The 24,920-nt window shown below is 39.2% G+C and overlaps 2 protein-coding genes across 3 annotated transcripts in view; both read left to right on the top strand.

Annotated features, from left to right (window-relative positions):
- The window catches only part of LOC106961867 (probable G-protein coupled receptor 158), a 47,829-nt gene extending 26,363 nt beyond the window's left edge, over nt 1–21,466 (top strand). The window contains exons 7-12 of the mRNA XM_015055935.1: nt 5,825–5,963; nt 10,056–10,161; nt 14,980–15,126; nt 15,588–15,831; nt 16,833–17,389; nt 18,140–21,466. Coding sequence (XP_014911421.1) covers nt 5,825–5,963; nt 10,056–10,161; nt 14,980–15,126; nt 15,588–15,831; nt 16,833–17,389; nt 18,140–19,096 — 2,150 coding nt within the window. The 3' untranslated portion in view covers nt 19,097–21,466. The remainder of the gene's footprint in view (nt 1–5,824; nt 5,964–10,055; nt 10,162–14,979; nt 15,127–15,587; nt 15,832–16,832; nt 17,390–18,139) is intronic.
- A 2,647-nt stretch (nt 21,467–24,113) lies between these two features.
- Nucleotides 24,114–24,920, top strand: part of LOC106961871 (annexin A13-like) — a 9,072-nt gene continuing 8,265 nt past the window's right edge. Inside the window, exon 1 of one of the 2 annotated variants that reach the window (XM_015055949.1) lies at nt 24,114–24,425. In XM_015055949.1, the coding sequence (XP_014911435.1) occupies nt 24,411–24,425 (15 nt within the window). In that variant the 5' untranslated portion in view covers nt 24,114–24,410. The remainder of the gene's footprint in view (nt 24,426–24,920) is intronic. The other variant, XM_015055947.1, reaches the window with a different exon arrangement.

Raw genomic sequence — 24,920 nt, 5'->3', positions numbered from 1 at the left:
GGGCTGAGAGTCCCTCTGCTGGATCACTGACACTAAGTCGATGTTTTGCTCTCAGTGCATCTCCCTTAGCGATGCCAGCACATTCTCTCTCTTCTGTTGGTTTGTGACCATCATGTCGGCTTTTCTGTCCAGTTCTGGTCGTTTGGACTCGGCACCATTTTCCAACATCATGGTCTCAGTCGAAAGCAGAAATGACGCCCCCTCCTGCGAGAGGTTTTGTGTCGACCGTGACTCGATTTGTACCTGCCGGTGGGGGTCTTTCATGTCTGCTTTGACAACCAACAATTTAAATACATTTTCTTTGATCTACTCACAGCCTGCTATGAGGAGGTGTAACGATCTAATTAGAATAATAATAGAAGGTAATAATATAATTTTTTCGGGTGATAGGACTTGAGAATTGTGCATTTTAGTGACCATTTTACTGGATAAATAAAGTAGTTTAGTACAAGCTTTAGCCATGTAGGTAGAAAAAGGTTTATTTTCAGGAATGAAAAAGAGGTAGGAAGGGATGAAATAGAGAAGTGGGTATGTGTTGGCAGAAGGGTGAATTAAATCACCTGCTCCACGTAGCTGGCATATTTACTCTCTAAAGGATAGGAACATTTTTCAGTCGTTTCGGTCACTCCCATGTTCAAGAGAAAAGCAAAACTTTTTTTTTCACCAGAACATCAACATGTTTTAGTATACTTGCACCTGAAATATAAAATAATCTGATCACTCCCGTAATGTCTGTAATGTCTAGTTTCGTCGTTGCCTTTCCTCTTCTCGTAATCTTGATCTGTTGTGTGTTTGTCGCCTCTGACCGAGGTTATTGTTGGAATTGGTGGTATAAATTACCTGTAGTAATGTCAGTCATTTGCCTTTTTATCAGTCTTCTACACTTTTTCCTTCATACTTGTTGTAAACATGATGTCCTCACTTATTATGTGTAGGTGGTAATTTCAAAACCAGACATCCATGCATATAGTCGCACTTACAGGTGACACTTTAGTTTGACTTCTTCCAATTATCTGCAAAACTTTACAAATTGGAGTCTTGTTCAACTGTAGCAGACATTAACAGGTACCATCGTGACCTCCTCTAAATCTGATAAACCTCTCTGCTTTCATGCGCTTCCTTTTGTAGATAAAAGAGCTTTTTATTTAAGAAAGGCTCAAAGGGTCCCATAACATACTACCTCTTTCAAAATGGACAATTTCAGGCTGTAATTCAGAGCACTTTCACAATTTAAAAATTGAATGTGAAATTATACGTTTTGGGAGTACAAGCTACCTTTTCTCCACACAAGTCTCTTAATAATTGTTAAATGATGGAGTGATCCTTTCGCATAATAAGAACAACGAGCCGCCTGAAGGGCAGAGCTGTACTGATGCTGGTCCAGCTCACAGTTTGCATGCTGCATAAGTGGCACACAGCAAACCGGAAGAGCAGAAAGGAAAAATTCATTGTGAACACAGAGGGATTAATTTTCATAATATCTATAGTTAACATACCTGCACAAATGTCTAAAATGCTTCAGTGTAGACTGTAAACTTTGTGATTAGCGCTCAATTAGAATGCACGTCTACTTTAGACTCTTTGATATCAGATGTTGAATTCAGGCAGATTTTATCTGCAGCGCCCTCTGCTGTTTGGGTGAAAATCCCAGGAGCACCTGGACGGTCAGGACCCGTCAATCTGGAAAAAGTCTCGATTTGTTCACTAAACTCGATTTGATCATTAAATCATCAAAGAAACCTTTGTATTTAAGCAATGTAAATAGGAAACAGCCAAAAAAAAAAATCCACCATTTATCTAAGAAAAAAAAAATTATTTTTAACTGCAGACGCATGTTTGTCAATCTCAAATGTATTTGTATGGCATATTTAAAGTCAACTCTGAAGCCAAAGTGCTTGACAGCTTACATTGGGCTGAAACGATTAATCGAAATAATCATGATGGATCGATTATTAATAATTGTCAACTAATTAAATTGTATATATATTTTTGGATTTCAGAATTTCAGACCATAACTCTTCTTTTATAACCACATTTTTGAAAGCTTGCTTAGCATCTTATCACCTTATCATCTTACATATTCAGAAGGCTCGTCTGCAGAGAACATGTACCAAATAAAAACGTCAGGGCCTCATTGCTGGATTGTGTGGATAAAGATTCCTGAGCTCGTACCTTTCACCCTGAATCCATACTGCTCTCATCATAAATTGCAAGAACCCTGCAGTGTTTCTGTTCAAGATGACCCAGATGGCCTTCAGCTTGTGTTACAGCGCTTGTTCTTCGGTGACTGATTCTAGAAGCAGGAGGCAGCGATGTGCACCTCACTGGAGCCAGTCTGGCAGCAGGGGAGACTAATCCTGTTTGGAAAGGGAGAAACGATGAATCCCTCAGAGATCCTACTGAAAACTGACAGACATGCAGACTAAGAGACTGGAAGTGGCAGGGAGGGGGGAAAATGCTGGCGGGTAGTAGCCAACGATGCGGAGAGACATTTCTACCACCAGAACTTCAGAAAGACAAGCATGTGGAGGGAGGACAGCTAAGGACACTCTGGAGACAGCATAAAGTATCTACAGAGAGAAAGTGTGTGTCCGTGTGTGTGTGTTTCTGCAAAGCGGCGACATCTTCAAACAAATGCACGCGCTCCGAAACGAAGCGTGCGCAGGAATCCCTCCGGTTGTTCCTCTGAATGTGTGTAGACAAGCTAGGAAATGAGGAAGCCCTGCTGTTTGCTCTGACAGCCGGAGAGAAGATGGCGACATGCTGCGGAGGCTGCAAAGGGACGGGGAGCACCTTCTGAAGCAGCTGCGGAGCATTGCGTCAATGCTGCATGACACCCCGTTTTTGAAAAGCAGTCCTGTTTCTCTTTCTGATTTGGCTGGCTTTTTAATGTTGACAAGAGTTGTAGAAAAGCCCTCTTTGTAAAAAAAAGAAAAGAAAAAAATGTTTATGTGAATGATTTATATGCACCTGCATGATGCAATAGTTATTTCTTTCTAAAATAATTTTGTTTTATATGATTTGAAGACTGTTTTAGCCAAAACTCTGCAGACAGTAAAGCTGCAGCTTTACCCGGATCAGATTTACTACAGGAATGCAACAGTTTTGCATTTCAGGCAATAAAATATTTATGATCTTGTTTAAAAAGGGAATTTATTTATTTATTTTTTGTTCATTTGCATCCTTAAGTGGTTCAGTGAAATATCTGTAGAATGTGTTAATTTTTTTTTTACCTGATTAACCGATTAATCGTCAAAATACTTGATTAATCGATAACTAAAATAATCTTTAGTTGCAGCCAAGATTTACATCAGCCATTGTAAAATAGGAAACAGAAATATATATATATGTGTGTGTGTGTGTGTGTGTGTGTGAGTGTGTGTGTGTGTGTGTGTGCGCGTGTGTGTACGTGGGTTTTTGCAATATTGATGCTTTGACAAATGGATGCTTTCTATGTAGTTAGTGATGATTTAAAAACTGTGCATGCTCCTAAATATTAATTAAAAATAAGATTGAGATTACCTCAGCCTGCTACAATAAGCAAAAAACAACAACCATATGATAAATTAAAATGAGCACACTCATTTTTATTTAGACAACAGTTGTTAAAGCGACATTCCTTCTAGTATTTTTGAAAAGCCGCCATTTTGAGAAATATTTAGCACCCAGTACGAAGAAGTTAGTTTGCACTTCCTGCCACTTTTGCCTGTTTTCCTTGTCTAAACTGAATGATTATTATTTGAAGTGCAGTTTTGCTTTCTGAGACTTCACAATCCATTTGTTGTTATTTAAAATGTTTTCCAGCTCTGTATTGTCCAGCAAAATTTGTTATGGTGTCAGGCCTCATGTGTCATTTGTGACAGTTCTTTAATTTTGCTAACAGAAAAAAGTAATAATAATCTAAAAATAGTCACTGAATCACTTTGAGCCTCATTGGAAAGTTCACAAAAAGGGTGTGCAAAATTAAATTTATATTTCACTTGATTCTGTTTCCTCCAGTGATAGATGATGCTGTTATGTGTGTGCTAATCTTTGGGGATTATACTCTATTCATCACAAACATAATTTCATGGTGCAGAGACAGACTCCGCTGCTTTGCGCGCTACAATAATTCCTTTAGATTTTTTGATACTTTAAAATTTCATTAGGTGATAATGAGCAATCTGCAGCCACACACTGGATTGCCTGTTCTGAAATATTGTCCTGTAACAATGAAGGCAGGCGTCTCTTCTCAACGTCCTCTCTGTAAATTACCCTATTTTTTAACTCGGCTCCATGATAAGAGGATAACAAACGCTGCCGTCATGGGAAGAGGATTAATTTATAATTCTTTATTGCTTCATAATAAGATTTGAAGGAGGGGTTGAAAGTTTAACCGTATTTATAGCAGTATATTGCTGTGTGAAGGACTATTCATACCCTCTAAACTTTTTTTTTTCTTTTTTTACTTTTACAGCCGTCAATTTCAACGTCTTTTAGTAGGATGTGCTTTTTTATATTGATTTTCACAAATACCACCATTTTTGGCCATATTGAAATTGGTTTATGTCACAAACCTACAATGGAAACATTTTTGCACATCACGAGTCACGTGATCAACAACCAGATGTCGCCACTGGGACAACCTCAAAGTAGAAGACAGGAAGTAGTTGGAGGATGATGGCTCCTATTTTTTTCAGAGACGTCACATGGACAAAGTTATTAATGTGTGATTTCTTAGTTAGTCAAATTTCTTTTAAGTCGTATTTGATATGCGCAGCATTTTTACAACTGAAGATAACACAGTTACTTCATTGCACAATAAAAGGATCTGGAAAATACATAGCTCTGCCCCTTTAAGGTTAAGTGCATGTGGTTACTTCACCTGCAGCATTTGATTGTGAATCGTTTCAAGTGTTTGGAAACTACTCTCCTCACTAACATGGCGCTACATTTATAGTATTCCTGACGTCCTTCATGTTTGGAGAGCTAAACAATATGCCCAATAACACGACCACACCTCTCTGATATGAGGACCGTGGATGGCAAATTACAAAACAATGTTTTCCTGGGTACATATTGCCAAGGCTTTCACAAAGATGACTATTGTATGGGGGGAGTTAAAGGTAGATAAAGCACAGAAAGCCTGCAGCTACTCAGAGAATTATGTAAAATATGGGTGCTAATGGAAAAGGCTTCTTCTTGTTTGGCCTTAAAGTGCATCCTGGGAATAATTAGCAAAGGGCTTCATGAAGAGCACAGCGGTTGCAACGGCAGAAAACAGGTCATCAGCTCTGAGATGTTTTCATTTCTGATACTTTGTAGCAAAAAACTGAAGTCAATCAAAGTGAATGTTGAACTTTGGAAGCATAAAACATCTGAAAGATACAATGGAGGCATCGACAAATGTCAGTTATCAGCTCATGTTTTCTCCAAAGTGTCTAAGATCATGAAAAACATGAGCATACCCCATAACACCACATGTTTTTATAACATATTTGGATGTAGAGAAATGAATGTTGGATGTTGTTTTATAACTCCTGTCATAAACCTTTCCACTTCCCGACTGTCTGCTGTGTTTCTCAGTCTTCATGATGCTTGTTTGTTAATTCATGTTTATTTTAAAATGGGATAATATGTATTACTGGACATTTGCATGTAAATACAAAAGTTCTCCAACAAACCTTTACAGAACATCTGGATTTGTACTGAGATAAAAAAAACACACACACACACACACATCTGGTGGACATCAGATTTTTTTTTATTTTAAGTTAGAAAATGAGACCATTAATGCATTTGACATTCAAACAACTTCAAATCCGGTGGCCTGTCTTCGTTTCAGCTGAGTTCCTGTTCCTGCTGTGGGGCGTGTACCTGTGCTTCACCGTCCGCACCATCCCCTCTGCTTTCCACGAGCCGCGGTACATTGCTGTAGCCATCTACAACGAGCTCCTCATATCAGCCATCTTCCACATCATCAGGTGGGTCAATGTGATGAATCATCAAACTATTCCCTCTTCAATGTGTGTGCTTCAAGGTGGGGTATGTAACTTTTATAAACAATGTGGGTTTTTTTTTTTTTTTACGTATTTGTTCACATTATCACTATGTCGTAACACTGTAATATAAGACAGATAACCAGTGAATGAAAACGACCTTGATAACTAGCCAAATAGGCAGACACTTTATTGTTCCCATAGCGAAAATTTGTCTTGGACATCGTGTGCTAATCAAACCTGCTACCACAATTAAATACTCTACAGAAATAGAAGCACAGGTTGAACACTAATAAAACAATAAAATCAACCTTTGTACAATAATGTCAAGATCTTTATAAACTGCACCTCAGTCTGTTGTGTAACCTAACATTTAGCCACTTACATGTAGATATCTTCTTGTTGAAGAAGATATCAGGCACATATCATCTCAGGGAAAAAAGACATTTTTATGCGGTTCTTTTGTCAGGGAAATGAACAGAGTCAGCAGAGTACAGGGTGAGACAGTTTAAAGGATAGCATAAATTATATCTTCCTCGGGGAGAGAAAAAGCAGCAATATACTGTGCCAGAGACTAAAATAAACTCTGGTTTTTCATACGTTGTTTGTCGATGTCAGTCCCTGTCGCACTGAATTAAGCAGTAGTTCTTCCACTGCTCATCTGGTATGCGCTTAGCTATTTTGAAGTTGTAGGTTAATCAAAACTAATGTGCTACGTGCTGGATTTGAATATTAAGGTCTTATAAATACTCCTTCCAGTTTGTCAGAGTTTTTCTAAAATTAACAGTTAGCAATGTTTCACTAACCAGTCCCAGTTTGTGTAGTGAAAAACAGAACTGGATCGCTAGAGCTGGGAATTCGGATTCGTGATGCAGCAAATTCCCACCGCTGCACCAAACCTTCAGGTTCATTCAAAGCAAACAGTCTTAAGAGCTCTCCTGGGGGTTTATGGGGACTAAAGGATAACGTGGCTTAAAGGGATTTTTCCCCCTTAAACTCAGTTGCACAATAGACAGAAACAGTGATACTGTGATGCAATGGCTTGTCAGTGGTTGTAAAGTTAAATTCAAGGTTGAATTCCTCAGTAAATGCTGGGATTGACTGTTCAGGCATTTACCAGAGTTTTTCTTTTCTTTTTTTCTCTCCTGTTTTTATACCATATGAGCCGTTTTTGAAGCAGCGTTGGCATCATCCAGCCATCCATCCTAACTTAATTTTGTTTAGGGTTGCAGTAGTGACCTGTGTCATGGTCGCCGGTCCATCACAGGGCAAGAGAAATACACTGTTACTGATAACAGTTCATACATACATATTCACACCTAATTGCAAACTACAGCGGCCAATCAGTCACGTTAATGCATCTTTTTGTAGACAGTGGGAGGAAGCAGGTAAACCCAGGCGTAAAACTGGAAAAGTATGCATCTCGAAAAACATGAAGCCCCCCGGCAATATTCACTGTTGGCAACTTTTCTGACCTCTAGCGACTTTTTAAAAAAATAAATGAAAAGAAACCCTTAACATATCTTTTTCCTGGTGCTATTGCAGACGCTACGCTGCAAACTCAGTACGATGTGGGCGTAAATGAATCATGGATGCGTGAAAAAAAAACCTGTTGCTGAATGTTGCTTTGATGCTTTTTTCCTTCAGTCTCACACATTGCTGTTGATGAGGTTTATTTCTTGAATCTTCTAGATCCATTTAGATTATTGATGTAGATTGTTGATAATAAAATGGCACATTGTTGGTGACTTAGAGGTAAAATCAAAGACAAAACCAGCAGAAAATCAAAAATTTATAAAGGAAGCAAAGGAATATAGCTCTATCAGTAATGTTAAAACTTATGTTACCTTTATGTCATTTCGGCAAATCCTAAACTTTGATAAACGCAGAGGATCATTAGAGTAGTGACATTTAAAAACATATATATAACATGTTGACAAATGGAAATTATTCAAATTATGTTTTGATGTCTTTTAGTGATTTCTGGGTAATTTCTGGACAGACAATAATAATTTTCAAACTGAGGACTTGGGAGCACTGATGAGATTAAAAATAGATGCATGTTCTTGCTGTTAGGCGGAAACATTAAAATGAAACAGTAACGCAGCACTAATGAACTTTTATATTTTAGATCCAAAGATGCAATCAAAACTACAGTGCCTTGACAAAAGGACATAGAGATTAAAAAAAAATCACACATCTTAGAATGATCTTCCTGTAAGTAGCCAGTTGCTACTTACCAGTAAAGCTGGCTGGTAAGTTAGAAACATATCAATTAAAACTTTAATTACATTTCCTATTAGTAGGGATGCACAATATTGGATTTTTGGTTAATATCCGATATGCCAATATACTTGAACTCATTTGGCCGATAACTGATACCGATATTTTCTCCTATACCAACTTACTGAAACTATACGGCTTTTTCTACTGTGGAATTAAAATACTGCATTGAGTTTGTCCAATTTATCCTGCTACCAAATACAAATACTCCAAAAAAAATGCTGAAAATGATGCAACACTTTCAGCTTGAATTATGTTTAATGTCACATTTATGCAATATAAAATTTATTTATTCTCCAAGACAAAGATGACACTCAAACAGTGCGAATTTGACATTGTGCTGAGCTTCAGGCATCATTGTCTGGTTTGTCATATAAAAACAATACTCTTTATATCGGTGAGTTATTTTGACAGAATGGCCGATATTAAAATTTACAGCTAATATCGGCCGATACGATACCATGCTGATAATATTGTCCATTCCTACATATTAGCATATTCTCTGTTGGAGTACCCAGAGAGAGAACTTACAGAAAGACCCCTGTCATGTAAAATTTTACATTTTGTGATAAATATTACTCTGCAACACAGTGTTTCTCTCAGCGATCTTCGTCTGTTTAACTTTGAAAACAGGGGACTTGGTTCTTTGAAGTTAGAAAAATCGTGACTAAAGAATGCTTGAATTTCAGCAGTACTTATATAGCAAAGAATGTCTCATCTGAGTCACAGCAGGAATAAAACCTCAGCTGCTGTTTGCAGTTAGTTGCCTTGGGAAATAGGTTTCATTTGTCACACATTCTGCTGCAAAACTTTCTGTGATTGACTTTTCTTTCTGGTGACCCGCTTTGAGCTCGGCTAGGCAGAAAGGAAAAGATCATTTGTTTAAATTTTCACAAAATTTGTACACTGTCTTTCTGCACTCAGGCATCGAACAGCGGGAATATTGTATAAAAAGTGGCTTTCAGATGAAATTTAAAGCAGCACAATCCAAACTTTAACTAATTTGAGCTGCTGTAGAACGGAGATAAGGCTGAATGTGTTTGTTCCTGTGAAATCAAAGACTAAAGCCAGAATAGTCTATTTTAATGTTTTCTTTTATCTCAGACTGTGCATTATTTCTTAGTACTCACGACACAGCCTGGGGCTGCACAAATTACCTATTTGATTTATCAGTCATGGTTGTCCTTTCTACTGAATATTTGAGACTCTGCAGACGTTTAGAGTCTTTTTTTAAGCAAACCAAGCAAACTGTAAACATTTAATTAACGGAGCTTCAACAATTGGAACATGACTCAAACAACAACCTGCCCAGATGAGACCAGCTGGGACTCAATGTTTCACCCACGAAGTTTCCATGTAAACGGATCAAAATGAAACTAGATAATGGGAAACTAGATCATTTAAAAACATTAAAACACAATAAAATAAAAAGAAATTTAATACCACAAACCTTAGACCTGTTGTTTTTCTTGTAAACATACTTTTTGTATGTGTGTTCTTGGTTTTATGTTCTTGGTTTTTTGTCCGCCATGCAAAGCCGTACATTTTGTCCTTGTTTGTAACAAAAAATATAAAAACATGTAGCTGTTCAGAAATATTTACAATCATTACTCTTATTAAACTCAAATATTAAGCCTAAAGGAGGCTTAAGTTAAGCATCAAACTCAAAAGAAGCCGTAGCGAACATCATTATCACTGCCATAATTTACCAGTTCTGTTACGTTAACAGTATTAGAAATAATGATCACTTTGCTGTTTTAAATAAAAAGCTCTTGGTTTGATGTTTTCCTGCAGGTTCTCTCTGGCTGCAGGGCTTCACCCTGACTGGATGCTCATGCTGTTCTTTGCTCACACTCACCTGACTGTGACTGTGACTCTGGGGCTGCTGCTCATCCCAAAGGTAACAAGATGGTTTTATAGAACATGTCGACATGTCAAGGTGCAACTCTTGTATTGTCAGTGAGACCAGATTTATACTGTGTTTCCAAACATTTTCAAGTCTTTTGGATTTTATATATTTTCCAGTGGAGAAGCAATACAAAAAAAAAAAACTACTTTATTCAAACATGAAGGAATTCTGTTCTACTCTAATTGTCGCTATCAGTGCACAAAACAGGTTAAAAAAATGACATGAACCACAAACACAAAAGAAATAAAGCGACGTATAGCTTCTAATTTTTTTTCTTTTACAAATTTACTTTGATTTTCATTCACTTGAATGGACTAATAAATCTTTTAATGTATTTTTTCTTATCTTTAGATTTATGGGGCAGTATTTAAAAAAGTAATATTAAGTGCAGGACAATCACCTTTTTCATACCTGATCTTTTGATGGTTTACAAAACAACTGTTTTAATTCTGTGATTTTACAGAGGTGTTTTTATTATTATTATTATTATTATTATTATTATTATTATTATTTCACGAACAAATGTACTCTGCCAATCAAAGCTGGGTAATGACTTACAGATTTCTACTGCAGCATTTCAGCAAATGAAGCTTTTGTGCACTGATCTGATCACCTAGTATTGGTAAGCTACTTTTGACAGATTTCTACGCCAAATAAGAAAAATCTAATTTGCATTTGAGTTGTGTCTCGCCGAGGGTTTGCCTCTGATGACCCTAAAGCAAAGATGAAAGCTGCTGTTAACAGCAAAGCTGGAGCAAATACCATTGATGAGAAATATTGGCTTCAGAAATTTGACTAAAACACGTCTTTTAATATTCCAGTTTGGATTTTTAAAATAGATTTTAATGCAACTTCACCACCTGTAAAATAAGTTAATGTGGTATTATGCGTGTATCTCCTTAAATAGTTATGTGATTTTCTAGGACAGTGGATTTGATTTAAAAAAAACAAAAAACAAACATAAATAAAGAGGAAACAAGAAAATAAAAAATGGATTTGCTCTAAAGACGCTTGTGCCTCGTGATGTCAGCAGAGGCACGAGTGTGGAAGTTTTGTAGATTTATTTCAATTAAATTGTAATTTACAAAATGTATAAAAAACTAAACACCTACTGATGTTTAGTAGATAACCTTCTAAACATCAAACAAGTCCAATTGATTTTATATAAAAGCACAAATAGTAGCTGTAAAACCTTCTTTTCCACACGAGAACACTATCATTTTTATTCTGCTTGTGTTTACTTCTTATAAATAAAACCAAGTGAAACCCTGCTCTCAAATTGCATAACAGCCCGCTCGTAAACTAATATTATCGGCCTGAGAAGACGTCGCTGTACTGGAGGACGGATAGCGTTCAAAAACAGATCTCCATCCAGGAGGCTGTTCTACTAACGTGCTGTAAATATCCATTTACGGCACATTATTCATCAGCCCAAGTCCATTTGATACCAGTGAGCTGCGACGCTCAAATCCACACTGGCTCATTTACTATCATTAGCTTAAACTCAATCAGACTGTTTAAGTGGTTATTGTAATTTAGCCGAGTACTCCTGCGGGTGTCTTTAGGGCTGATGGGAAACGTTTCTCTCTCCCGCTGCGTGAGAAATGTTCTCCTTGTTCTCTTATTCTTTCTTAATTAGGCTCCTCAGAAACGCAACCCAGTTGAGCACGCTGGGATAATTGAGCGCAATGGGAGGACATTAATTTCATAGAGCATCTGTTCGTGGAACCAGACTAAATATTTGGACATCCTCTCTGTCCCCCTGCATGCGTAACTCCAACAAAGGTGGAAATTTAATGTCTGTTTAGTGTGTTGTCACTTATATTTCTACATAAATTTGATTGTCTTGTGCACATTTTGAAAAAAAAGAAACATCTGAACAAACGGTACAGAGTGGGGTTTTTAATCAGAAAGCAGCATCTCTCTCTCTTATCAATCCTTTACGTTAAGAATCGTTTCATATTTTATTATTAATAAATACATTATATAAAGCATTTTAACCTTTATTATTTTAACATTTTTATTTTTGTTTTTTGGTCCAATTATTTCTCAGTTGCTTTAGTTTTTCTAATTTCCTAGAAAGTTAGTCCTACTGAAAATTAACCCTATTTTAAATTCATTTGTTTATTACCAATACAATTTGTTTAATCTTGCTTTTTGTCTTTTCTACATTCTTAGTTTCACTAGTTTTTGCAACGAGTCAAACGTAGAAAGTCAAATTGAAATACATACTCATTCTTTCTGCTGTTGCTCGAAAACCTTGCGTCGTCTCTGCGGTTGCATTTGACCTCAAGCAGTTAAAACGGGAGAAAACACATAGTTGTGTTGTATTTATCGACTGAAAAAAAATCTGTTCAAATATTAAATAAACAAATACCAACATCAGTGTGCATTTTTCACACCCTGCTGTTCATATTCTCTCAGGGGGAGAAAAGTAATTTGCTGAGGATTAGCAATAACAGCCCTGGTCAAGGATGCAAAAATCTATGGAAAAAAAAAATAAGTAGTTTTATTCTACAATCATTAAAGCTAGATTTATATAAAGCTATAACACAAATTAAAACATATGTTAATGTTTTTGGGTGTATCAGAATAAGAAAATGAACAGGAAGGAGGTAAAGTTAAGAGTGCAATGTTCCTCCAACCCCACAGACACATAACTTAGAGATCAGGAAAGCATTAAATAGAAGATAAAACTGATCAAACACTGACATCTTTTCTGATGCTCCTCCATTTGCATTATGAGATCAGATTTTATATATCTGTGCAGAAAAGAACATACTGCAGTTCGCCTGCCCCAAGAAAGCAACCCTATTAACATTGTAAGTAGTAAAACATCACTTAATGGTAAAGGACATTAGATCGTCAGTTCCCGAAACCACACACACACACACACACAAACAAAAACCTTCTGCCAGTGTGACCCTGCCAGACAGTACAGACAGTAAAAAACATGGGGTGTGAATGACCCCGTCTCTTAAGACCACGGGAGGATTCAGCTTAGAGTTAGCTTCTATTTAATGAATTTGTCTTTTAAATCTGTGATTTTTCCATTTGGGACATGAATTTCCCTTCATCTTTGAGCTTGTAGATTCTGATTTGAAACGAAAAGTGAACCTTAAAGTGTGTTGTTGTGGAGTCATATGAAGGCACGCTCACCTAGCAGTAACCTCTCGCCATTCGGATCAATGAAGTAACTCCTGCATGCAGCGTATTTTCATGAACCCACTGGGACTGGACCCAGTCCTTCTCCACTTCTAATCTATCAAAACAGAAGAAAAGACCAGAAAGTATCTACATACCAGATTGTATTAGTAAATGAAATCTAGGTTTTATTTTTGATTTCACGTGTTCAGTGCTGTCCCTAATGACCAGTCACTACTGATCAAGATTCTGTGAACTTTAGTCAATCACTTTAATTTTCGGTCGTGATGCTTTCAGGGTGTCCTTGTGTTTAGTATTCTGATCACCGTCACTGATACCTGCGTATTTAGAGTAATTTCCCTGCCAGTCTCTTTATTTCTCTCTGTCTCGCTGCTTTTCCCTACAGCTGCAGTCTGTTAGCAGCCTCTCTCCTGTTTAGCATTTCAGTAATCGGCCCTTCCTGGCATTTAAGCCTCTCTATTGAGCCATTCCCTTGCCAGATCCTTCCTCTGTCAAACCTATTGTTGCTCCTGTTGTCCTGCTGTCTTGCCGTCTAAATTCGCTTTGTGCTTCATGTCTTGCCTGGTATTGTATTAGTTTTGGTTCTTCAATGCCTTTGTTTCACCATTCTTGTTTTTTGGCACTTAGTTTATGAAAACAAAGCTTTCTATGATTCTTACATCTGGGTTCCTCCTATACGTTAATGACAAACTCTTGCCTTTCATGGCTGAAGGTTTTTGAAGTACAAAATGTTTTTCTGGCTTATCTCCATGTTTCAAAGGTTTACCAAAGAACATCAAATCATTTCAAGTTTTCAGGACTTTTGTCCACAAATACACGAATCACAACAGAGAGATGCATTAAATATACTTGATGGTTCAGCATTTCATTGTTCGCTTTTCTTTCTGCAGCTCAGTCTGCAGCGTCTCACCTCCTGGGTCAGATCCTGACTGATAGTGACTCATTCTCATCTTATCGGTGCTCTGAGTTGTTCAGCCACCTGCTTTGTGAGCGGATCTCACTGGGGTTTTAATCTTTGAGCCACTTTATCTCCTCTTTGGCTGCATTACGCGATGCTCAATAACACTTGAAATACAGAGATCCTCACCAGATTGTGTCTGGGCTGTTGGAAGAAGTTCCTCCTTGAGGACATTTTCAATCTATCTGTGTTCATGCGTGCTTTTTGCCAGAGCTACTGGAGGATGCACAGCCTTGGATGAGAATCATCTTCACAGATAAGGTCTACAGGATTGGAGCTGTAGAGCTCTCCTCTAGCTTGCTGGGTAGTTGTGAAATTCCTGAAGTGAATAACTGAGTCTCTGGTTATTGACAATGTATAAATTTATGCTTTCAGAGGTAATGATCTTCGGTTTCCTTACACAGGAGGCCCAATTACTTTGCAAAGGTGGTTCTACATTCTTCTCCAGTGGTATCCATTGCTAACAAATGACAAGAAGTCTTTTAAAGTTAACAGTGATTTCAGCTGGACTTTTTCATTGCTTCATCCGTGCTTCTAACTGCAGTGTAATGAACGAAGGGATCCTTGAGCAAAATATGCATCTGCTCAGTCTGCATATTATCCTAAACTAATGGGGAAAGTTGGGGGCGGTACACAGTTATTCCACTGTGTACTCAGTCTTAACACTTTGTTTCCATCTGGTCTAGTTCCTGACCAAAGGCACTCAGGCCCGAGACGATATTGCCACTGAGGCCTATGAAGAGGAGCTGGACATGGGAAGATCTGGCTCTTATCTGAACAGCAGCATCACGTCCGCCTGGAGCGAGCACAGCTTGGACCCAGAGGACATACGGGTGACGCAGCTTTTAAAATCCTGACCAGAAATGAAACATGATTTTCTTTAACCTGTCTGTCACTAGAGGACCCAAATTTGGGTCCTCTAGTGACAGGGGTGTCAAACTCCAGTCCTCAAGGGCCTCTGTCCTGCAACTTTTAGATGTGCCTCTGCTGCACCACACCTGAAAAGAATAATTAGGTCATTAGCAAGGCTCAGGAGAACCGATCTACACAGGGAGGAGGTAATCAAGCCATTTCATTCCACTGTTTTTTACCTGTGGCACATCTAAACACTGCAGGACAGCGGCCCTTGAGGACTGGAGTTTGACACTCCTGTCATTGTGAATGACAACCTGAGACCAACAGGTTAAGCACTCAATTTCACACTCAGATGTCATTTTGAAGTATTCCTTTTAAACTTGTATCTAATTGCGTAGGTGCATCAATGTAACAGGGCATTAACATAATTTTCATACAGGAAGAGCTGAAGAAGCTGTACGCCCAGCTGGAGGTCCACAAAAGGAAGAAGATGCTCGCCAACAACCCCCACCTTCAAAAGAAGCGAAACTCAAAGAAAGGCCTGGGTCGCACCCTGATGAAGCGGATAACAGAGATCCCGGAGACCATGCACTTACACCGCCAGTGCAGCCGAGACGACGGCAGCGAACATGGCAGCAACCGGGGCACCCTGAGGAGAAACCAGCTGGAGGCCAGCCATCAGGGTAAGTTCACAGATACAAATCTGGATGTAGGTTAGCAGCAGGATGGAGGAGGAAACACAATCTGGTGTTCAATAATGTCATGTTTTTAAACTTGATTTTAGCTTTATATCTGTCAGGAAAGAAGATTTAAAAAATAAATTATTGCTCTTTAATTTCTTTGAGTTATGTTCAGTAATCTTCTGGAAATAAAGCACCTTTTCTGGAAACTTCCCAAATCTTAAAATTCCAGTACCAGTTCTGGTAGTCAATTTACACACAGTCGTCATCAGCATGATGTCATATTAATAAATAAACAATTCTTAGTGACTTCAACATTCAATGATTTTATCCATTACTAAGCCAGTTTTCATCCGAGTTATGTGCGTTTTTAGAACATTAGTCATTGTCTCATAGTTTCAACCATCATCTTACCTACACTGTCACCTTCAGATGTCAGGAAATTGATCAGGTTCAGGAAGAAGCAAGCCTCGAAGTTTGAAGCCTCTGCTGCAAACTTAACTTATGTTGGTTAATTACACAAAACGGAAAGTAGGACTACCTTCAGTTTCTTCAACGTAATTTAATCAACACTTGGCTTAAATAACGGAGGCTAAAGTGAAAGCTTCTGAAATATTCTTGCATGGACTATGCTTAAAAGTCACCCGTTTGGCTTAAAACCAAACATTTTAACTAATCTCTATCATTTCTGATAAGATTGGTTAAATGTTCAAAAACTGATTTAGTATATTCTGCACACATTGAGCTAACCTATGAAACTGGATACTGGTAAACCCTAAATGATAGCATAAAAATCTGAATATCACATAGTTTATGCTTTCTGTTTTGCACACATATTACACAAATCCTTACAATGTTGAGGGATGTGGGGTTTTTTGTCTGCAACAAAGGAAAATAATGACAGACGGTGAGTATAACCATCTTTGAAGAACGATAGGTTCAAAAAGTATAGCCTGCTTAATTTCACATCAAAGAATGTGACTTTCTAAACTACTTTCCTTCAGGAAAACTTCAAGACGATTCCCTGAAGAACAAACTGACCGGTCTGACGAAGTCGCTCAGCTTTGACCATGTCTGTGAGCAGGATGCAGAAACAACGAGCCAAACCGGCTCGGTTCCAGGAGACAAAATGACTCCCATTGGAAGCGGCGGAGACGGCTCTCTCCTGGGTTCCCTCATCGGCCGCAGACACACCAAGAAGCAGCTGGAACCGGCCAGCACTCTGCCGAGGCTGGAGCCGGCCGAGTCCACCGAGTCCGTCCCGCTCTTCTGGAAGTCGGCTAGCGCCCACAACCTCACTCACGAGAAGAAACCCATCCACCTGCGGACCTCCATCATGCAGAAGTCCCTGAGCGTCATCACGAGCGCCAAGGAGAAGATGCCAGGACTTTCCAGCAAGACGCAGAGTGTGGAAGACGCCAGTAAGAAGGGCCAGAAGGGGCCAGAGGAGAGGACTCTGTCAGAAGTGGATGAGACGCCTGAACATTTCCCCAAAATGATCATCAGCCAATCGGTGGAGTACTCAAAGACTCCCATGAAGATGGGAATCATGAAACAACAGGTAAATCTGTGCATATGTGCAGGTAGCTGATGCATGTTGAACGTTTTTTCACAAAGCTCAGCACATTTTATTTGAACCTCTTTTCTTTTTGTCTTTCTGCTTTGTTTGGCTGTCAAAAGACTGTAAATATGTGGCTAAATTAATTTAGCTCTAATTCATTATCTCTTCAAGACAACAGTTGTGTGTTTGAATATTATCTTAATATTCAAGTCGAATCATTTTTTCTTTGTATACTGCAACATTACAATGTGAAAAGAATTAAAATATTTAATTTGAAGAGATACTCATCGAGTGCAGAGAAAGTATTAACAAGTAAATAATTAGGTATTTTTAACGGCTACCTTTATCAATACATTCTTCCACAACCGCCCCCTTGAGGACATTCATGATCTTGATGTGGTCCAGAATAAAAATTAGTTTGACATCTTTGAAGGATTTATTTTATTTTATTTATTTGGCGTATGATTGGATATATGTGGCTCTATAAAGTGCTTTGAATGGTAAGTATTACTTCAGAGGCACTTATGTCAAGCCATTTTATTTCTTTAGCACATTTCAGCAACAAGACATTTTAAAGTGTGTTACATAATAAAAATAGTCACCAGTTACGAAACAGGTAATAAACATTATATTTTGTCAAATTATCAAAAACATCAATACACCAATCCCCAAATCGAACTCTATCTATAAGCTCAGTCGTTTAAGAAACCAATCTCATTGTTTCCTCATCTTTGAATGTTTGTTTTTCAGGTGAGTGGCAGCCAGCCGTCCATTTGCTCTGAGACAGGAAGGAGCCTGTACGACGTGTCTGAGGTTTGTCCCTGGGAGCTGGATGAGGCCCAGACTCCTTCTGAGGCAAAGACCCAGAAGCATGTGTCCATCGCTCCGGTAGAACCCGCCGCGGGCCGGAGAGGCAGCAGCAGCAGCTCGGGAACAGCTAAAGTCAGCCGGTCTCAGGTGAGGCAGAAACCCGGGCAGTCTCCGTCCAACAGACGGCGCTCCAAGGATAAAGGAGGAGAAAGAGAGGATGGAAGGGAGGTGAGGAAGTCCCGGCCGCCCAAATCGCCTCTTCCTCTCAAGCCGGATGTGAGCCCCTGGGAGTTCGACGAGCAGCCCATGGTGGGAGGAGATTCTGACTCTATCTCTCCGGACAGGATCATGAGGAAGAAAAGTGTCACCCCCACTGATGGGAAACCCAAAGGGCTCCATTCGGACCACTCCAAGTCCACAGGGAGCCTCCTTCAGCCCCCGTCTCTCATGGTAGAAATTTCCCCATGGGATTACGGAGGGCCGCCTTCCCCCAAGCAGGAGAAGACCTGTAACAGTCCCACCACACACAAGAAGAAACGGAAGGGCTCCTCCTCGTCAAACCACAAATCCGACAAGGACCGAGCGAGGGAGAAGAGCAGGGAGAGGCGGAGCTCGTCCAGCAAGCCGCCGTCGGAGAGGAGACGGGTCAGCCAGTCGTCGGAGGGCGGGGGGCCGATGGAGCGGAGGAGGAGCTCGACCAGAGACGCCGAGGTTTTCTCCCGTGACACCGAGCACTTGAACGCGCACGGCGGCCTGGCTCAGACTAAAAAATCCCCCGAAAAGAAGAAGGAGAAGTCTTTGCGCAGTAGCTACAAACCCGCAGTTCTAAGTGCCGCAAAAATGGTTGACGTTTGCCCCTGGGACTTCCCAGAGAAGGAGTCGGGGGAGAGGGCGTGATGACTGCTGGTACGACTTGATCTTTTTGTACTCGCTGACTGAGAGCTCGCAGAACAAAGGGATGCTAAAAATATGCCAGTGTATTTGGTAAAAAGGTTTTTCTTTTTCCCCCTTCATGTTGTCCTAGCAAAGAGGGTTTTGGGAGCCCTTTCCATAAAGCAGCTCTGAATGCAACAGTGTCACTTTTAAGAGGTCATTTGTTTTCTCTGCACACCTGCTTGCACATCTGTGAGAGTTTGTACCGTTTTATCACCTTTAAATGCATCTTGAAGATTTTGTAAATGATTCACGCCTGCACTGGCCAGCCCAGCAGACGAATCCACCGGCAAGTTCTCTGAATGTTGAAGACGCACGAGGAACAAAAAAGATAAACTTCCGAAGAACGGAGAGTATAGGCTCACAAGCGCTGAGACGCAGGAGGAAAGCAGCTTGTCTTTGGGCTGAATGCATAATTAATGTCATGAAGATGATCTGTTGGCTCAACCAGTTGTGGGAATAACAAAGGTTTGCAGCACAGCTAAATGAGGAAAGCTTTGTCTTTTGGCAACGGTTCTCCATTTACAGCGCCTTGCAAAAGTAGTCATGTCCCTTAAAACTTTCTCACCATTTTTCATGCTACAACCACAAATGGACGCATTTGTATTAACCCTCCTTTATCAGTGTGTCTGTGCATCCTTAAAAAGTCTTAAATTAAAGCCTTAAATTCATTTAAAAAGTAAGTTGGTCTTAAATATATTAATCACTGCTTTTTTACCCTCTCAAGACTTTTCTGTCAGGCAAAAGTTTGAGTCACACTCAGACATTTTCATTGCCTTCTGTGACTCAAGACAGTTGAGGCTAACAGTTGAGGCTATACCGCTAACTAGCTGCTAACATAACTCTTGCTAGCTTATTCCTAGCTTATTTGCATTTGTCATGGATAAGTGCAAGTTTATTGGCTGTTGGCTGGACAGAGTTGATACATTTCTGTGGAGTTCAGGTCTTAAATTCCAGTCAAAATGGTCTTAAATCTTAAATTTGATTTGGTGAAACCGTCTGAAACCAAGGTTTATTCTAATAAACCTCAATGAAAAACTGTCAACTTCTGTTCAGAAATCAGCCTATTTGTATCTAGACAAGCACTAGATACAAATAGGCTGAATATGTAGCAAAATGTATATAATAGATATAAAACTGTCAGCATTTCAACCATTTATTTCCCTTCCACTTTAAAAACATGTCTTACTTTCTGTTGGTCTGTCATGTAGAATCCAGATAATTAGACACATTAAAGTTTATGACAAAATATGAAAATGCTCAAGGGGAATGATTACTTTTGCAAAGCTCTGTGTATTATTTTTAATGTTTTTTGTTTGTTTGTTTTTTGTCTTTTACAAAAACCATTGCATGTGGTAAAACTATCCAGCATCAAATAACTAAATGTCTACTGGTGAACTTGTTCTCAAATATGACAGTGGGAGTTTCGATGTTGTTGCGTCCGGTATTTGTCCACTTGCAAAGAACACGATGCTTTTTGAAATGGCGTGCATTGCTGTGTCAGAGTCCGCATTTCATATGACATGCCATTTACAGTTGAGCAGTGCTGAGGTTGGTATTTATTTGGTGTTTACTCTCCTGGCTGGGGTGTCTTATTTTTATATAAAGAGATGCTCTCTCATTGGCTGTAGTTTTTTTTTTTTTTTTTCTACACATGCAGTGAAAAACAAAAGGACCAAATCTGAATCTGCTTATCGTGGATGTTGTGAATAATACATTTCATCCCCTCCTTAGCCCATTTAATCTGCCTGGATGCACCTCTCTTCAAAAATGCACACATATTCAGTCGCTAAGATCCCTTCACATGAATATTTTTCTCTCTGACAGAGAGAGTAATTAATCATTTTGGCATCGTCTCCAACATAAACAACAGTCAGCCTGTCCGTCCTGCGATCAGCCACCCACCACTGACAACTCGTGCCATTGTGTCAAACACAGCACTCAGCTCAGCTTCAGGACGGTTGTGTGTGCATGACAGCGAGAATATGACCCCGTAAGTTCCCTGGAAGCATAAAATAATCATATCTTATAAAATACTTAAAAGGATACTTCCAAGCACACTTATTTACATTTTAGCTGTATTTAATCATGCACTTTGATGTGTAACATGAACGGCTTCATAATCAGAGGCCTTTTATTTTGTAACGGAATGCCATCGTTTGCCCACTACACGTTATTTAATGCTTGTTTATGCAGTATATTGTTGCTCCAGCAGCTTGAAAATGGTTGTGCCATCCACATGCGGTTATTTGTACAATGTATTCTTATTGTGTTGCATGTAAATAAAGTAAATAATGTTATCGATTTCAAATTAAAGATTTCTAGAAAAGCCAACTTGCAGCGACTTTCAGTTCTTTTCAGGACTGCAATAGTAAAACATCTGTAGTTAGCCATCGTTTGGATGTGACTTTCTCCGTCACAAACTCAAAATTACGATGTGTAGCTCGCCAGAGTTAGAAATGTATATCTCAGTACAAAAGTACAATTTCTGTGCTTGTCCATGTTCAAGCTGCTTCTTCAAGTAAAATAATTTTATATAAATTCCACTGAATCTACTAAATTGGAATTGTCATTACAACACTGCCACCATATGGCGTAACAGGTTTATTGCATATTGTTTACTTGCAAGTTCCTCTTGCCAAAACTGCGAGTCCATTGAATACAAATTTTTATAATTTTGTAAGTTAAAAGTCTGAATTTCATCATTTTGTTAAAGGGACAGAACTCTACTGTAAAAATGATGGGGCGCTTTACCAAAGATAAATTCAGTTAGCACATTGATTTATGAGGTTCTTTTTAAACACGTTGGCTATGAAGTAAAAGTGGCGTTTCTTTAAAAAGAACTTATTTAAGTAATTCGGTTTAAAAAAGAAAAGCTAATTTATTTTTAGGTGCAAAACGTGATAGGCCTACATTTCAAGCAGCAGGACAGAGTAACAGAAAAATCAGCAGAATATTTTACTACCGTTGACGTGAGAGGCGGCCATATTGAAACGTTAAGTCCACCTTGTACGTCGTAACTGGGAGTAATAAGAGTTGCTGCTGGTTAGCGTTCCAGTTGATTTTTCTGACTCGGAAGGCGGAATTTCCCATTTCCGAGTGCAACTGGAACGCAGCATACAGGGCAGGGCAGAGCTGGACAAAGAATCTGAGCTAATTAAAAGCTAAAGAGGAACAGCTGAGGCTGAATGCAACTGATTAATTAACACAAGGGAGCAAAATAAGGATTTAGTTTTATTTCTCTTAAAATCACAATTTTAAGAGAAATAAAACCCAGAGAGACAATAGCAAAATAAGATTATCATTGACGTCCTCCAGTCCGATAGGTGGCAGTGCACCCTAAGTTGGTTGCCAACCGCTAATAAAAGCCAAAAAAAAAAAAAAAAGAAAAAAACACAAGAACGACTTAGAAAGTGAACACAAGTAAACGTCCAGAAAATTACCAGAATAATAGCACAGCAGAAAACCGAAACCCAAACATCAGAACTTTGTGACAGTGTTGGTTTTTAAAAGGATTTTTAATAGAGACATGACATGTCCACCGTGTTCTGCCCTGTGCAATTATGGTGAAAACTGCTGACTTCACATTTGTCACAGTCACTGTTTCTTTGTACAAGAAGGGTAAGTGACTTACCGTACGTCACAGAGAATGCTGTATACAAAGCATAATGGGGAATAAAAACGCGTGGAAACATAGCTGAAGGAAAAGACAACTGAAGTGTTTGAAGAAGATTCCCAAGGCATGGACTGTATCCAGGACAGGAGCTACAGCATAAAACCAGACCTGAAAAAGACGACACTACTCTGCTGCACCTGAACGCACAGAGCTCCTGACAGAGTGAAGGACAAGGTAACGTCAGTCACTATGGACAGCTTCCAAGAAAAAGCCCTTCCTCACCTTGTGGAGACCCACAATTAGATCAGAGTGCTACAAAAATGGCTCCCTCTAGTGGTATGGTTCTCACCGTGCTGTTTTAATGGTTAAAAAAAGACCGCAAAAGCAGAGGTGGATAGAGAGGAAATGTCATTCAGAAAATTACTCCAGTAAAAGTGAAAAAGTATTTGACTGCTGGTACTGTTCTGATTTAGTTTGTGGAAATGACATAAACAGAGAAAATACAAAATTATGTGAAGGTACTGGTACTTCAGTAAGATTTTTTTTAAGTAAAGAGACTCAAAAGTAGCTTGTGTAATTACCTCTTCAATTAAGAAATTAAGATAAAGGAAAATGAAACTTTTTTTTAATCAGTTAAGTTATCTAATGACAGAATGTATCCTCAGATCGTATGTCCAGTTTCCATAAATCCCCATCTGATTTTGGTTGAACTTACAGCTAAAAACATTTTTAAAAAACAAACAAAAACAAAACATCACTTTATTTGAATGGCACATTTATCAACAAGTTCAAGGTGCTTTACATCATGAGAACAAAAATAATAATAAAATGTCATAAAAACAACACACAGTCACAAATCGAGAAACTAAATGCATTTTGTTAAGTACCATAATCACAATCATCAGTGCATCACAACACATGTTGGTCCATGTTCCATTCATCATGGTTCAAAAGAACTCAAAACAGGTGAGCTTTTATTTAACATGCTCTGCATGTCTTAGATGTGCCTCTATTCCAGAACGGCTGATCCAAAGGATTGGATGAGACTTCTGCATTAGTCTGTTAATTGCCCACGGATTCAATCCAGGTGTGTGGCAGAAGGGAAACTCCTAAAACATGCAGGGCAGTGGGGGATTGAGAAACACTGATTTAAAGGAGCTCAAAACATCAGTATCACAACACACCGGGCAATAAGTAGGATGTATTCAAATTTCAATTTCAAAGCTCAGATTAGTTGGTAATAAAGCGCAGTTTGCTCATTGACTTGACTGTCTGAAGCTCCATAAATTCCCTTTATTGCTCCAGGTGCCTCGTTGATATTCCAATTTAATGAAACATTAATGTCCAAGAACTACAAAAAGTTCCCCGCGAATTTTCTCCTCCTCTACGTCGGGAGCATAATTTGAATATTGAGTATTGTGACTTTAATATACCTCCATAGAGGTGACGCCATCCTTGAGCCAGCGGACATTGCCGAGTTGCGACTCGGCAGCCTCCGCCCCTATCTGGCCTGGCCCAGCCCAGCCCGGCCTGGTCCGGTCCGGTCCTGCCCATCCCGACTGCTGCTCACGCCACACATCACGGCACACAGCAGCAACACACCAGGACGCAAAGCAGCCAGCTTCCCCCAGCCGCTTCACAGCAGGGATCCGTGCGCACAATATGGGCAACGTGCAGGTAGTAATCTTTTTTATTTTTTATCCCCCAACTTGTTCTGCTAATTTACGCACCTTTGAGTTGGAATCCACTTAAAGCGACTACTTTGATGAGTAACACTTTTTTTTTTAATAGTTCGTTTTAAAAAATGGAATTTGGTCAGTTTTACGAATAAAAATACAAATCAGAAGCCTAAATTTCACTAAAATAATACTTCAAAAAAAAAAACTCGGCTTTGTCATTAGTCTCAGCGGAAACCGCATGAAACGCAAGTGGCGCAGTAAAACAGGGAGTGTGCTCTGCCAGAAGCGGATACATCAGGGAATTTCAGATCAATAAGGCTGCATTGTGTTGACGAGAGGAAGAGGAGAGCAGAGGAAGAGGCTGCTGCTGCTGCTGGCCCCCATGACTCAGCACAGGCAGCAGCACCCTGCTCCTGCGGGAGAGACGCATGCACCCCTGATTGTTGCTTGATCTCACGATATCGTCCGAACACAATGCGGCTTCCCAGCCTCT

Source organism: Poecilia latipinna, unplaced genomic scaffold (genome assembly GCF_001443285.1).
Source record: "Poecilia latipinna isolate Pla-1442-1.1 unplaced genomic scaffold, P_latipinna-1.0 Scaffold1344, whole genome shotgun sequence".
Lineage (NCBI taxonomy): Eukaryota > Metazoa > Chordata > Actinopteri > Cyprinodontiformes > Poeciliidae > Poecilia > Poecilia latipinna.
Note: the sequence above shows the minus strand (reverse complement) of the source record. Positions and strands in the feature narration are given on the sequence as shown.